General features: G+C 31.5%; 1 protein-coding gene across 11 annotated transcripts in view; it reads right to left on the bottom strand.

Moving 5' to 3' along the window:
* Positions 1-14,476, bottom strand: part of MEF2A (myocyte enhancer factor 2A) — a 156,725-nt gene that overhangs the window by 77,329 nt on the left and 64,920 nt on the right. For all 11 annotated transcript variants that reach the window (XM_037000443.2, XM_037000448.2, XM_037000451.2 and 8 more), the window contains one exon: positions 2,998-3,189. In XM_037000443.2, the coding sequence (XP_036856338.2) occupies positions 2,998-3,051 (54 nt within the window). In that variant the 5' untranslated portion in view covers positions 3,052-3,189. The remainder of the gene's footprint in view (positions 1-2,997; positions 3,190-14,476) is intronic.

The following is a 14,476-nucleotide window of genomic DNA, read 5'->3' as shown; positions in this document are numbered from 1 at the left end:
TGCTATAAGATTCAGACATGTGGGAAAGCCACAAAAGAAGTGGGGGGAAAAAATACAACAGACCCTGTTTTAAATGCAGAATGCTAGGGGATGTAAAATCAAACAAAGAATTTTAAAGAAAAACCATTTTTGTTAACATGTGCTTAATATCATTGTCAAAGATGTATGAGTAACAGAATGACCTAAAAAGTAAGCTAATGTTGCTCAGAAAACAATCACAAGAGAGAAAAAAAAACCTTACGTAACAGATTAAAGCCACAAAAACAAAATTCAAAGAATCAAGACTGAAAATTTTTAAATTAAAATGAATAGAAGTGTTAGTTATGCTTGACAGATAATATAATAAAAAAACAAAGAACTGGAAAAGGAAAAAATATGTTAGAAAATAAAACAGAATACTGAAAACCACTCCACACACACACACACACAAAATAATCAAACTCATAGCATATTTTGGTTAAGTTACAAAATATATCTACAAATATATCTATATGCAACAATAATACTGATAAAACTCAAAATAATTCTTATAAATTCAAATGGCAGGGAAAATTAATGTATGGTGTTATAACTTAGATTAATGCCATCCTTGAGGCAGAGTGAGAATGAATGGGAGAAAAGACAGAGTGCTTTTGGGGTGGTACACTGTGGTATGCTGGCTACATGACCATGTTCTTTCTGCAAAAATTCACCGAAACACATACTTTTGTGGTGTTTTGTTTATGTTATATTTTAATGCAAAGTTTACTTTTTAAAAAGAAGCATACTAAATGAAGAATGACAAACACAATTTTCACCAGAGGCTTCCAAATATAAGCAAAATGAAGTAGTTCTTGAAGTGTCATTCCCAAGATTTTTCATTCACTGTTTCAATGACTGCAGTGTGATTTTATCTTACTAGCTTAAAAACTCTAGTAATTTAAAATTCTATTTGCTATTAGCTACTTCAGTGACTGCTCTCTGAACTACTCCTCCTCCAGAGGTTAGTGGCGGCTCCTTCCATAAAATCTCCCATCACCTAAGCTTACTTCTATTTGCCACGTACTTACATCTCCTATATAGGCTAAATATTTTTAATGAGCTCCCAGTATCTAACAGTCTCTCAGATACAGTAGGTATTCAGATTTGGATGAATAAATAATATCTCTTCTGCATAGAAACAATTTTTTCCCTTTTAATGCAAGAATAAACTTTTAACTCAGAATCCTCAAATTAAAAACTCAGCAAAATTAAGATATCCTTTTATAGTTTATGACAAATTCTGTACCTAATGTAATCTGAAAAACAAACTGCCCAACTACCTCTTCTATATTCTTTCTACCTTTTTTTTTGCCAAAATCATCTGAGAAGAAATTCATATAACCTTGCCCCATTTGACAGCTTGGCAAGAAGCTGACTTAACAGGTAAATTCAATGTGGGAACAAGCTAATTTTAATTTGTAGTGCAAATTTCCATCTTTTTAATGAGGTCATTTCCTTAACTTAAAAATTCCATTACAGTCACAAATTCCAAGCTCCCCTTTCCCTCTAAACGTGAGGAGTCCTTTCCACTGGTAGGTCCAGTCTATGCTCAATTTAAACATAACTCTCTATAGGATAATTGGAGGCCAGGAGATCTTATGTGCCTTGCTACCTCTCTACTTGCATGTTATTCCCTAAGAAACTCTACTTATATTGATATTGCATGTGTTCATGAAGCAGGTGCCCCATCTCCTCTATACGTCACAATCCTCAGATTTGTTAAGGGAAATTTACTTGCCACCTTACTTAGAATCATTCCTTTGAAAGAATGAGTGATTATTTCATCAGTCTTTGCTATTCTATCAACCTTCATAATGAATCATACTGTGTGAGCCTTATACTTTACCTAAGGAATCTTAAAGAGACCTCTTTAATTTATCTATTGGTAACCCTAATCACTCCCATTAACTTCTCTATCAACTTCTCAGTTGAGTTTTGTCTCCAATTATATCCATATTACCAGGTGAACTACTACTCAGACTTTGCAGAATGTATCTTCAGTACTGCTCTATTCCTGGGAAGCTTCCAGAAACCTGCTTTTCTTGAAACTGCTTCTTATGTGCAACCTTTCCAGAGACAGCATCTTTCCCTTCTACCCGTTTTAAATAGTAGTTCATTTACAATGTTCTGTAAAATTAATTTTCCTTCTTTCCTTTAAACCAAGGAACTGACAGGCTTTTTATTAAAGAGCCAAAGAGTAAAAATTTTAGGTCCACAGGCCATACAGATTATGGGGCAATACTCAACTATTGTAATGTGAAAGCAACCACACATAGTATGTAAACAACTAGGCATGGTAGTGTTCCAGTAATGTTTTATTTATATAAATAGGGAGCCAACCTCAGTTCTAAACTTTTATTACTTCTGGTCTTCATATATCAGTATCATTATAATTATCCTGAATTTGGAAGGTTTATTGACATTGGTACTGTAAACTAAGTCCAATATATTAAATTAAAATAAATTAAATCTTAATTACATATACATGTAAATGTTTTAGAAATACTGTAATGAGTTGTAAAAAAAATTATCATTATTTGTTAACCAGAAAATTTAACTGACCATTAACATGTTCACTGATAACTACAGTTAAACAGTATTATAAAAACAGAGGTGATAATTCAATAATGGTTAATATATAGAAAACTAACATAATCAAATGTATACAGAAGACTATATTATGATAAATCTACACAATGGACAGTAGTGGTGGGACTGCAGTGATTTTACTTTTCTTCTTTTTGTCTGTTTTCTATAATTAACACATATGATTTCTGCAATAAAGAAAGAGTCTAAATTAAAGCACATAATGAAAAGTTTTTTAACTTTCATTAAAAATTTAAGTTTAGTCTGGAAATAAAAATATTTGGACTTGCAGTAAATTTAAGAAAAATTCAACCATTTTAACATATGCTCCTTTTTCAAAAAAGTATTTACATCAGTTAAACTTAAAGATAAGTTAAAATTTTCATTTACCTGTCGGTTCCTTTCATCCATTATGCGTGTGATTTGTATTTTCTTCCGCCCCATTTTCAGTCACCTTTCCTTCCTTATATTCCAAATATTTAATTCAAGATATAATTTTCTTCAATACCCTAATGCATCGTACACAGCTTCTATTATTTCAGCTTCTAGTCCAAGGGCTACAGCTGAAATTTTCTGTAAGATCTAAAAGAAAATACAAATTAGAAAATTTAAGTTCTATAAGTTGTAAATCATGAAAATGTTATACAAAATACACACCTGCTTTTATGCTTCAGATAAACTGCATTGTTAGTTGAAATTTCTGGTTACGTAAAATTAGTACATAAGTTGAAACCTTCTTAATTTCACTCCTAAAATACCTCTTGAATCTTTTCTTGCCTCTAGTTCTGGCTACAAGAGAGCAATTACAACCTTTGGGTTTTTCTCAATACATATAATAATAGCAACAACAAGAGCTAACACTTGCTGAGATTTTATATGTGACAGACACTTTTATAAGTCCTGATATGTCTTAGCTCAATTAATCCTAACTTTAATCTTCTAAACTAGTTATAATTATCATCTCCATTCATAAACACAGATACTGAGGCACACAGATAATGTGTCCAAGGTCACACAGTAAGGGGCAGAGCTTAGAATATGAACTTAGGTAGTCTAGCTCCAGAACTTCTCTTAAACATTACAGAATATCCTTAAAAGCACCTGATAGCCTCCATATCAAAGAATGAACTAATAATCTGGATAGCCCCAGTCAGACTTTAAATATTCAGGCACATTGTCCTAGCTGCCAACAAAATAACTATTTGTCAATCCACAAAGTCACTATGTACAACTTTTTAATAATATACATCTAAATGAAATACTATTGCTTTAGCCATTTAATTATCTCCTCCTGACCAGTCCAGATTCAGTTTGAATATAATCTCCCTCATGAAACCAAGACCAATTCCCCTTGAAAGAACAAACCACAGCACCTTACTCTGTGGGTATGTGTATATAAATTCCAAGTCCATTTTCCTCTGAGACTGTGAATCCATCAAGAATGAGGATCTTCTATTCCATTTATCTCTATGGTAGAATGACTGGCAGTGATATAATTTGTCATGCTCTGAATGATAGCTGTATCAAAAACTTAGTACTTTCAAAATTTACATAATAAAATATTTATAGGGGAATGGGGGACAAATGCTAAAACAGTTGCAAGAATTAATTCTCAGGGGAATTTTACTAAAGTATTTTTAGTATTATTTATGTATATGTATAAAACTTAAATCATACTGTGCAAATCCAGATGGCTAGTCACTGGTGGGAACCAGTCCAACAAGTAGCTGTGCTGCAGAATACAGACTGCAATATAAACAATGTTAAGTTGGCTTATTCCATATCATGTTACCTAGTAGATCACATCACACCCAATTTCCATTATGAAAACTTGCACTGAGGAGGTAAGATAAATATTCATGTATTTCACCAGAGATATGCTAATGCCTATAAGGTATATGTACTGTATTATCTTGCATAATGTGAAAAATTCTGAATTCTAGACCATGTCTGAGTATTTTGCTTTGACAATGGTGCAGTAAGTTGACTCAAACCAACCTTCCACTGGGAACAAGGAGAACAAAACAAAAGCAATCTGTTTAAAATCACTGGAGAACTTTGAAGACAGTAAGAATCTTCAAGGCTGAGATACGGAAGCAACAAGTGAAACCAGACTTTAGATTCATTTTCCTGCTAGAGAGTAATTTATAGATTCTTAGAACACTGGCTGAGAGACTTGGAAGCTGACCAGAGCTTTCAAGATCTATGGCCGGGGGCACAAAAATTAGATTCAGATCCTGCCAAGGAAGAATAACCCCCATAAACACACCAGGAATCCAGAGGGAATCCAAAGAACTACACCCTAGGTATAAAGGTAAGCCAGAAATAGACCAGGCCACAAGAAGGGAGGTATAGCTACAAAGCATTTCAACCCCTGATTAGCTTAAGGTAATCTGAACTATCTAGCATCATTACCCTACCTGCATGCTGGTAAAATCTTCTCAAAAGATTTTAGCAAAACTACATCTTACCAGAAAAAAAGATAACATCCAGAAATTTAAATTATCTTTTCATTTTTCATATAAAATGTCTAAGGCAAACAAATACAAAGAAAGGCACACTCAGGCACATCAAAGTAAAGGGAAGAGTAGGGGTAGAGAGACAGTCACAGAAAGATCTTAAAAGCATCCAGAAGAAAAAAATAGCAATCTGAACAACAGTAAGATTCATAGCTGACTTTGCATAAATAATAGATGCCAGGAGATAACAAAATGATATCCTCAAAGTGCTGGAAGCAGGTAAAATGCCAAAAGTTCTATATCTGGCAAAAAAAAAAACACCCTTCAGAAAATAAAGAAAATCGAGACATTTTTAGTTGAACAGAAACAGAGAAACCTGTCACCAGGAAACACTAATGGGACCTCTTCATGTAAAAGGAAAAAAAGGATCCCAGACACAGCTTGGATATGCACCAGAAAATGAAGTACAATGAATAGGGTAAATACATTAGTATCTCTACATGAATATTAAGTAAAATAGTAACAATAAATTTTAGAATTTAAAGTATTCTAATATGTACTTTATAATATTATAATATAAAATATATAACAATATTATAATACAATAGTAATAGTACATAATTAGGGAGGGTAGTAAACAAAGTAAACATTAATGTTCTTAAAATCCTTTTATTGACTAGAAGATAAAAAAACACTTATTTACTTTGGACTTCAGTAAGTCAAAGATGCACGTGGTAATCTCTGGCGTAACCACTACAAGAGTAGTAAAAGTATATATAGCTAACAAGCTAATAAGAGGAGGAAACTATGGATTAATAAATAATCAAACTGAATTAACAAAACAAAACCCAATCATATGATTATAGAGGATACATCTGAAATACGGGGATACAGAAAGAATGAAAATGAAGGAGTGAAGAAAGATGTACTATATAAAACACAAATCAAAAGAAAGGTTGTGTGGCTATATTTTATTATAGTAAACTTTAATGCACAAGATAGATACATAGAGATACATGGACAGAGATACATACTGGACGGTGCATTACAATAAAAGTTCAATTCACCAGAAAGATATAGTAATTCTAACTCTGAATGCACCCAATAAAACTTAAAGTCAGGAATCTGTTTCTGAAAAATCAGATATTCTGTGCAAAACCCTATCCAGGAGCTTATTTTCCATTACTTTAAATAGGAAAAATTATGTTACATACCAACTCATAATCCCCAACCATTTTTTCCTTAAAATGCAACTAAAACACAGGAAATGTCCATTTATAATAAATTCTCAGTCACAATGTAAAATGCTTACTACCTGACTTCATATACAGTAATTTTCTAACTGGTTTTGTTTCTTTGTCCACAATTTAACACTTTCTAGACATTTTTTCTAAGTACTACAAATCTAAGCAAAATTAAGGGCCAAATATGAACGGTAATTAGTAACTTACTCAAGACAAATACAATGGCAGATAATTGCTCAAAGGCATCTTGTTTTTCTCGTCAGAAACATCAGAGATGCATGTTCCTTCTGTTAATATTTAGCACATGCACATGCTTCAAAAGTCTACATATAATTATAATGTTCTATAATTTCCATTTGCAGATATAAAAATACAGTGTTTCTAAATAAACTTCAGCTAAGAAACAAGAGTATGCCTTGTATATAAAGCCAACACCCAATAGAACTAAGTCTGTCATCCTGACAAGCTGATTTTACCACAGCTTTTCCAGTAGCTGATGGAACAAGTACAGCAAAGCAAGGAACAAGCAGACCAGAAGAAACAGAAAAATATTTCAACTGCACAATGAACAACCTGACTGATGATATATAGACACTATACCCAACAAATGCAGAAAGCATTTTTTCTGTAAGTGCATAAAAAGTACATTAAACAAAAGTGACCACATGCTGGACCACAAACTAAGTGTAAACAAATTTCAAAGGACAGACATGTTCCCCTTACCTCACATGAATTAAGCTATGAATTACCAACAACAATGTAACTAGGAAACTCTTGTGTATATGGAAACTAATTATCAAAATGTATGGGATGCAGCTAAAACCATGCTTGAGGAAAATTTATAGCTTTAAATATATATATTATGATATATATATATAAATATATATTTATAACAATTTTAAAAAATTGTATAACATAAATAAATATATATATATAACATAAAATATATACACACACATATATATATATATGGGAGAAGAGCCAAAAAACATTGTTCTCAGAAACAAACTTGAAGAATTATAAAAAGAATAAAACAGATAAAAAAAATAGCACAAATGAGGAAATAAACATTAAGAGCAAAAAGTAATGAAATTGAAAATAAGCACACAAGTAGAGATCAACAAAGCAAAAGTTAGTTCTTTGGAAGGACTAATAAAATCATTAAATCCTTAGAGAGAGTAATACAAAAAGAAAACATATCTGGACCGAAAGGTCTTAAATAAAAAAATACAGACTCTTTTGTTCTAACTGTCCTATATACAAATTTATCACATGAAGACTAATATATAACCAACAAAATCTAACAGTAAATTATCTATAATGAAATGAAACTGGCATGTATACCTTGAACCACCACCTCCCATGTTTCTAGCTCACATACTCTAATAAACTAACTGCAACAGCTTTGGATCCCACTAGGTCTTATAATTTATTAACACCTACCACCTTTTCACTGCCCCTCACCCACCTGATGTTCCCTGTGCCCCTCCTTATCTAGTTAAATTTTCATATACCGTCACTCCCTAGGCCCCTGTTCTCCTTTGCATCCTACCCCTTCATCCCCATTTCCTGGGAAAATTCACCCCTTAGATCTGCTCCCATGTAGCTGAATATGGCTGGAGAATAAACTACCAAGATAATTAGTCTGACTAAGTTCATGAAGATCATGAATCTTGAACTATAAATTATCCCATTTGTACTGCCCAGCAGTCTTCCATTTCCCAATATCCTGGTTGATTATTTTATACCATATTCTCTCTTCACATCTTTAGCAGTTACCCCTTATCCTCACTTTCAGTTGATGACTTTGCTACCTATTCAACTGACAGAACAAAAAAGCAATCAGAAGAGATTAGACTACTCATATACCCATATACTACTATGCCTTCCTTCCTGTGTAGGTCTTGGCTCCAGCACTAATTGTTTTCTTTCCTTCAACATCAAAATTGTCTTCTATACTAAACATTCCCAGCAGCAATATAATAAAACATGCTATTACTTCAGTTACCTAAAACAAAACACAGAAAATAAAGAATGTCTTGATTCTAAGAGAAATTTAAAATATATTAACTAATAAACTCATGTTTTCAGTTTACCAGAAGTTCCAATTTTATAAAGATGTCAATTCTCACCAAATTAATCTAGAGAATCAGTATAATCTTATATCAAAATGCCAGCAGTTTTCTTTTATTGTATATAGAAACTGACAAGATTATTCTAAAATTCATTTGAAAATACAAAGGAGTAAGAATAGCCAAGTCTACTTTAAAGGGTGAAGCTAAAACACTCACACACCATCCCTTATTATATTATAAAACTACTACAATAAGATGATGCAATTTTGCCCTAAAGGCAAACTCAAAGCTAAAAGAAGGAAAAAAAATACTAAATATTAGAACAGAGATTAATAGAGAAGAGATAAACAAGAGGGGGGAAAATAAAAAAACAAAATTTGGTTTTCAGAAAGGTCAAAAAAAATTTTTGACAAACCTTTAGCTCTTGGGCTAAGAAAAAGAGAAGACTCAACTAAAACCAGAAATGAAAGTAGGGACACTACTACCAATTCTACAGAAATAAATATGATTTTAAGAAGAGTATTATAAACAATAGTATGCCAATAAATTAGATAACCTAGAGAAAATGGACAAATTCCTAGAATCAACACTGAATCAAAGAGAAATGAAAAAGCTGAAGAGACTTTAACTAGTAAAGAGATTGAATTAATAATAAAAAAAACTCCTGCCAAAGAAAAGTACTTGATCTGATGGCTTCACTGGTGAGTTCTATCAAACATTTAAAACTGAAGAGGAACTCATTCCACAAAGTCAGTGTTGCCCTGATTGCAAAGCCAAAGACACTACAAGAAAACTACTGACCAATACCCCTTACAAATAGTGATGCACAAATCCTGAGAAAAATATTAGCAAACTAAAGCAAAGTCAGCAGCATATTAAAAAGATTACACACCATGACCAAGAGGGTTTTATTCCTGGAATACAAGGATGACGTGACATACTAAAATTAATCAATGTACTATGCCACATTGAGAGAATAAAGGAAAAAAAACACACAATCATTTCAACTGATACAGAAAAAGGATTTGACAAAATACAATACCCTTTTATGATAAAAACAACCAACTAAGAATAGAAAGAAACCACCTCAATATATTACAAATCATACAGGAAAATGCCACAGTTACACCATATTCAATGGTGAAAGACTAAAAGCTTTCCCTCAAAGATGAGGAAGAAGACAAGAATGACTGGTCTCACCACTTCTATTCAAAAATGTATTAGAAGTTCTTCCCAGGACAACTAAACAAGAAAAAGAAATAAAAGCACCCAAATTGGGAAGAAAGAAATATAATTACCTGTTTGCAGATGACATAATTTTAAATGTAGAATCCCCTAAAGATTTCACAAAAACATTGTTATTATAAATTCATCAATGCAGTAAGGAAACAAATTAACACACAAAAATCAGTTACATTTCTATACACTAACAATGAAAGCCTGAAATAAGAAAATAACTCCATTTACAATAGCATCAAAAAAGAATAAAGTACTCAGGAATTAACTTAGTCACTGATAAAAGGAATGAAAGATGACACAATAAATAGAAAGATTATCCATGATCACAGATTAAAGACTTAATGTTGTTAACATGTTAATATTACCCAAAGCTATCTACAAATTCAATGCAGCCCCTATCAATATCCTAATGACCTTTTTTTGCAGAAACCAGAAAAGCCATCATGCAATTTATATGGAATCTCAAGAGACTCCAAATAACTAAAACAAGAACAAAGTTGGAGGACTCACACTCCCTGAAGTCAAAATTTTCCACAAAGCTACAGTAATCAAAGCAGTATGGTACTGACATAAAGGACACATATATAGACCGATGGAACAGGAGAGTCCCAGAAATAAATCCATGCATATATGGTCAAATATCAAAAAGTATCAATGGATAGAATCAGTAGAATAAAACAGCAACCACTGAATGGGAGAGGATAATTGTAAAGCACATAACTGATATGAGATTAGTATCTAGAACATACAAAGAACCCCTAAAACTCAAGAACAAAAATAACCAATTTAAAAAATGGACAAAGGACTTGAATAGACTCTTCTCCAAAGACATACAAATGGCCAAATAAGCACATGAAAAGATACTGAACATCACTAATCACTAGGCAAACACAAATCAAAACTATAATGGGATACCACTTTCACATCCATTTGGATGGTTATTATCAAAACAAATAAACAAAAACAGAAACAACAAGCATTAATGAGGATGTCAATAAATTAGAACCCTTGTACACCATTTCTGGGAATGTAAAATGGAATGGCTGTTGTAGAAAATGGTATGTCAGTATTCAAAAACTAAATACAGAATTACCATTTAATCTAAGTATATACACAAAACAACTGAAAGCACGAAGAACCTGAATAACATAATTGTATGCCTGTATGCCAACATTCATAGATGCATTATTTGCAATAGTCAAAAGATGGAAACAACCTAAATGTCACTGGAAGATGGATGGAGAAACAAAATGTGGTATATACAAAGAACATTTTTTTAGCCTTACAAAGGGAAATCCTGTGACATGCTATAACATGGATGAACCCTGAAAATATTATGTAAGTGAAATAAGCCTGTCACAGAAGGACAAATACTGTATGATTCCACTTATATGAGGTAACTAGAGCAGTCAAATCACAAAGAGCCAAAGTAAAATGGTAGCTGCCGGGAATGGGAGGTAGGGAGAAAAGGGGAGTTATGGCTTAATGGGTACAGAATTTTGGTATAAGATGATGAAAAGTTCTAGAGATGAATGATGGTAATCACTGACAGCACTGTAAATTTATTAAGGCCACAGGACCATACATTTAAAAATGGTGAATACTATGTTATGTATATCTTACCACAATTTCAAAAAAAGTATGTACACACCTTTAAAATAATTACAGGACTCAGATTTTATTGATTCAAGCTAACCATTAACTCTTTAAGCCAAATGACTGCTGATTTTTATGCATAATAAAACTAAAGGAGGGTTAGTGGAAATGGCAACACTTAAAATCTTTAGAACTAAGACCTACTTTTAGCAAGCACAGATGGGCATTTTTCCCACAGAGAAAATATACATCTTGTCCTAGGGAGAAAGAAAAGGAGTATCTCTAAATTCCAAGGCCTCTATCTGGATTCAGGCAACATATTACAGTAAAAAATTAGTTTAAACTGAACTCTCAGGTAACTGAAATTTTATTCAGTATATCGCTTTTTACATGAACTAGAGTTAAAAAAAGATTCCTAATATGGGCTCTGCTATCTTAATTTAAGAGCTATTATGGAATCTAGCACTCAAAGTCAGACCAATTGATAGTAATAGTGATCACAGATGTTCTGTCTTTTTAAATCAGTTTTGTTTACTGTTTTAAAGAACCTTGTTGTTTAAGTAAATAAATATTTTAAGAGCATAGACTTAAAACAGAAGGTGAACTTTACTTTTTAAACTTGGCCCTAATTAAATACACAACAATCTTTGAGCACATCAGAACACCTATTTTGATGATTCTGGCAAATCAATTGTGTATTAATTTTTTCAGAAGCTGCTAAAATAAACTATGCAATTAAAGTAACTGTATAATCAACAACAGAACCCTTTCAATAAAGTAGACTTACCTAGCAAGAGAAAAATTTTTAATGATGCTTCACTTCTTTTAAAGAGAGGAACTTAAATTCAATTTTGGACATATTAAATTTGAGATGGTCATGGATCATACAATTGGAAATATCAAATAGGAGGCTAGATGTAAAACTCAGATGATAGAGGTAAAAATAAACCTTTGAGGGTGTTGGGCATATAGATAATATTCATGCTGTAAGAAACAATGTGCTCACTTAGGGATAAAATGTAAAATGACAAGAGAGCAAAAGCCCCAAGGAACAAAATATTTATTATTGTTGTTGCAAACGAACAGCCCAACTACCCTCTAAATATAAAGTTTTTAAACAATTTGGCCAACTTATTAAAAAGATTTCAAAAAGAAATCATCATGACTTTCAGCTTCCCTTGAAAAATCCACTCTACTTTCAAGAATTTATTCTACAGAAATAATAAACAGTGACAAAAAAATTTATGCATACAGATATGTATCCCACTGCATCAAAATTGTGAAAACATGGAGGGAAAAATACTATGCAAGCATACAGAGACGATTCGTTATTACTACTAACAAATATATTTTCAAGCATATGTATAATTAGAAAATAAAATGAATACTTTCTTGTCTGTCTATATAATAAAATATGGTAGCTACTAAAAAGATTGAACATTTTTACAACAAATGTTCACAATATATTGTATGGACTAACAATATATAATTCTAGTATGCTTTTAGAAATTCTGTAGATACGGTGTGCACAGAAAATAGGTGGCACCATATATTTATGTTACTGAAATTAATTATTTGTGGATAGTGTTTAAAAGTTATCTTCATCTGATTTTTTCTAAAATAAACACCACTGTTGTGATAAGGAAAAAAGTCACTACAAACAATAAAAACTATTAGCAGCTTTTAAAATTAAGAAGAATAAAGTCCTGAAAGCCAGAGGTATGAACTTCAAACATTACTGAGATGTTCCTTTTACTTTAGCATTTTTTGCCATTTCCAGACACTCCTTTTTCACAATTTGCTTTAAAGTTCAAAGCTGAGAAGGGCTACCATAAGCAAGTGAGAAAGCCTGAATCATAGCCCCAACCCATGTCACTAAACTAGCTGCATAACCTTTAGTACTCGATAATTTCCAAGTAAAAGTAATCGTTTTTATAACAGGAAAATTGAAATTACACATTAAGTATACTACACAAGGCTAGAATAAAATGCTATACATTTGCAACTGTATAAGGGAAAATGATTCATTATTACTACTAATATATTTCCAAGTACAGTATAAATGTTATTAATACTTAGAAAATAAAATGAATATTTCTTGTCTGCTTGCTTTTTCACTTATTTACTTTCATTGAAACATACTAATACCTTTTTTCTGCATACACAAATCAGCAGAAAAATTTAAATGCAAAACATTACCTTGTAACTAATTACCAGTAACAGAATGTCAAACTGGTATCTAAGGTTATACCTTATAAAAAAAAGCAAACTTAACATGAAATAGTTAAAAGTACTAATACATATATTACATATTAGTACTTTATTAGTACTACATATTAGTACTATATTAGCACCCTATATTTATACAGTGTAAATTTAAATTTATATATATAGTTTGTATCTAGTTTAAAATTTTTTCCGAAGCTTAGTACTCTTATCCAGTATCTTCCTTTTTCTGCAAATGGTCTATAAATGAAATGAAAGGGAAGGAAGACTGCTGAGTCAATACCGTTCCAGGACTTATTTTAATCTAAACCTTTCATTAACCCAAATTTCAACCAAGCTGCTTGAAAATGAGTAGATTCCTACCTACAATGTTCAAATTATAGGCAAAGGAAAAACTGAAATCCAAGGAGAAAAAATGAACCATCCAAAGTCTCAGTCAGTTCAAACAGCCAGGGACTTTTCTATATTGTAACACAGAACTAATTCTTTAACTTTATAGTCATTAATATACTAACATCTCAATCTTTTTCTGCACATTTTAGCTATTTTTTCCTTACACCAATTCCCCTTTTCACTTTAATAAATGTATTAAGTATAACACTTTATTACTGTTAAAACAGAAAAATTTGTTTAACTTGCCACAAATGGAAGAGCCTTAAAAATAATGAAAACATAATTAATATGAAGTAAAATGGAAACAATTAAATATAACATTGGTATGTACATACGTATATTTGTGGTCATGGTATTATTCGTTTCCATGATTATATGGTAAATATATATAGTATATATATGTATATATATAAAACAGTAGCATACAATATTGTATATTTTATACAATATAAACATGTATAAAATACCATGATTATATATATATATCAATTTATACATGTATAAAGTATTATGAGTATATGGTAACCACACATATATTTATATATCAAACATATATAACATATAATATGTATATAATAATGGTGACCATAAGTAACAAGAAATTACCTGATTTGAAAAAATGCATACCTGAAAATAA

The sequence above is a fragment of the Manis javanica genome, chromosome 18, assembly GCF_040802235.1.
Source record: "Manis javanica isolate MJ-LG chromosome 18, MJ_LKY, whole genome shotgun sequence".
NCBI classification, from domain to species: domain Eukaryota; kingdom Metazoa; phylum Chordata; class Mammalia; order Pholidota; family Manidae; genus Manis; species Manis javanica.
This window is presented reverse-complemented; position numbering and strand designations above follow the sequence as displayed.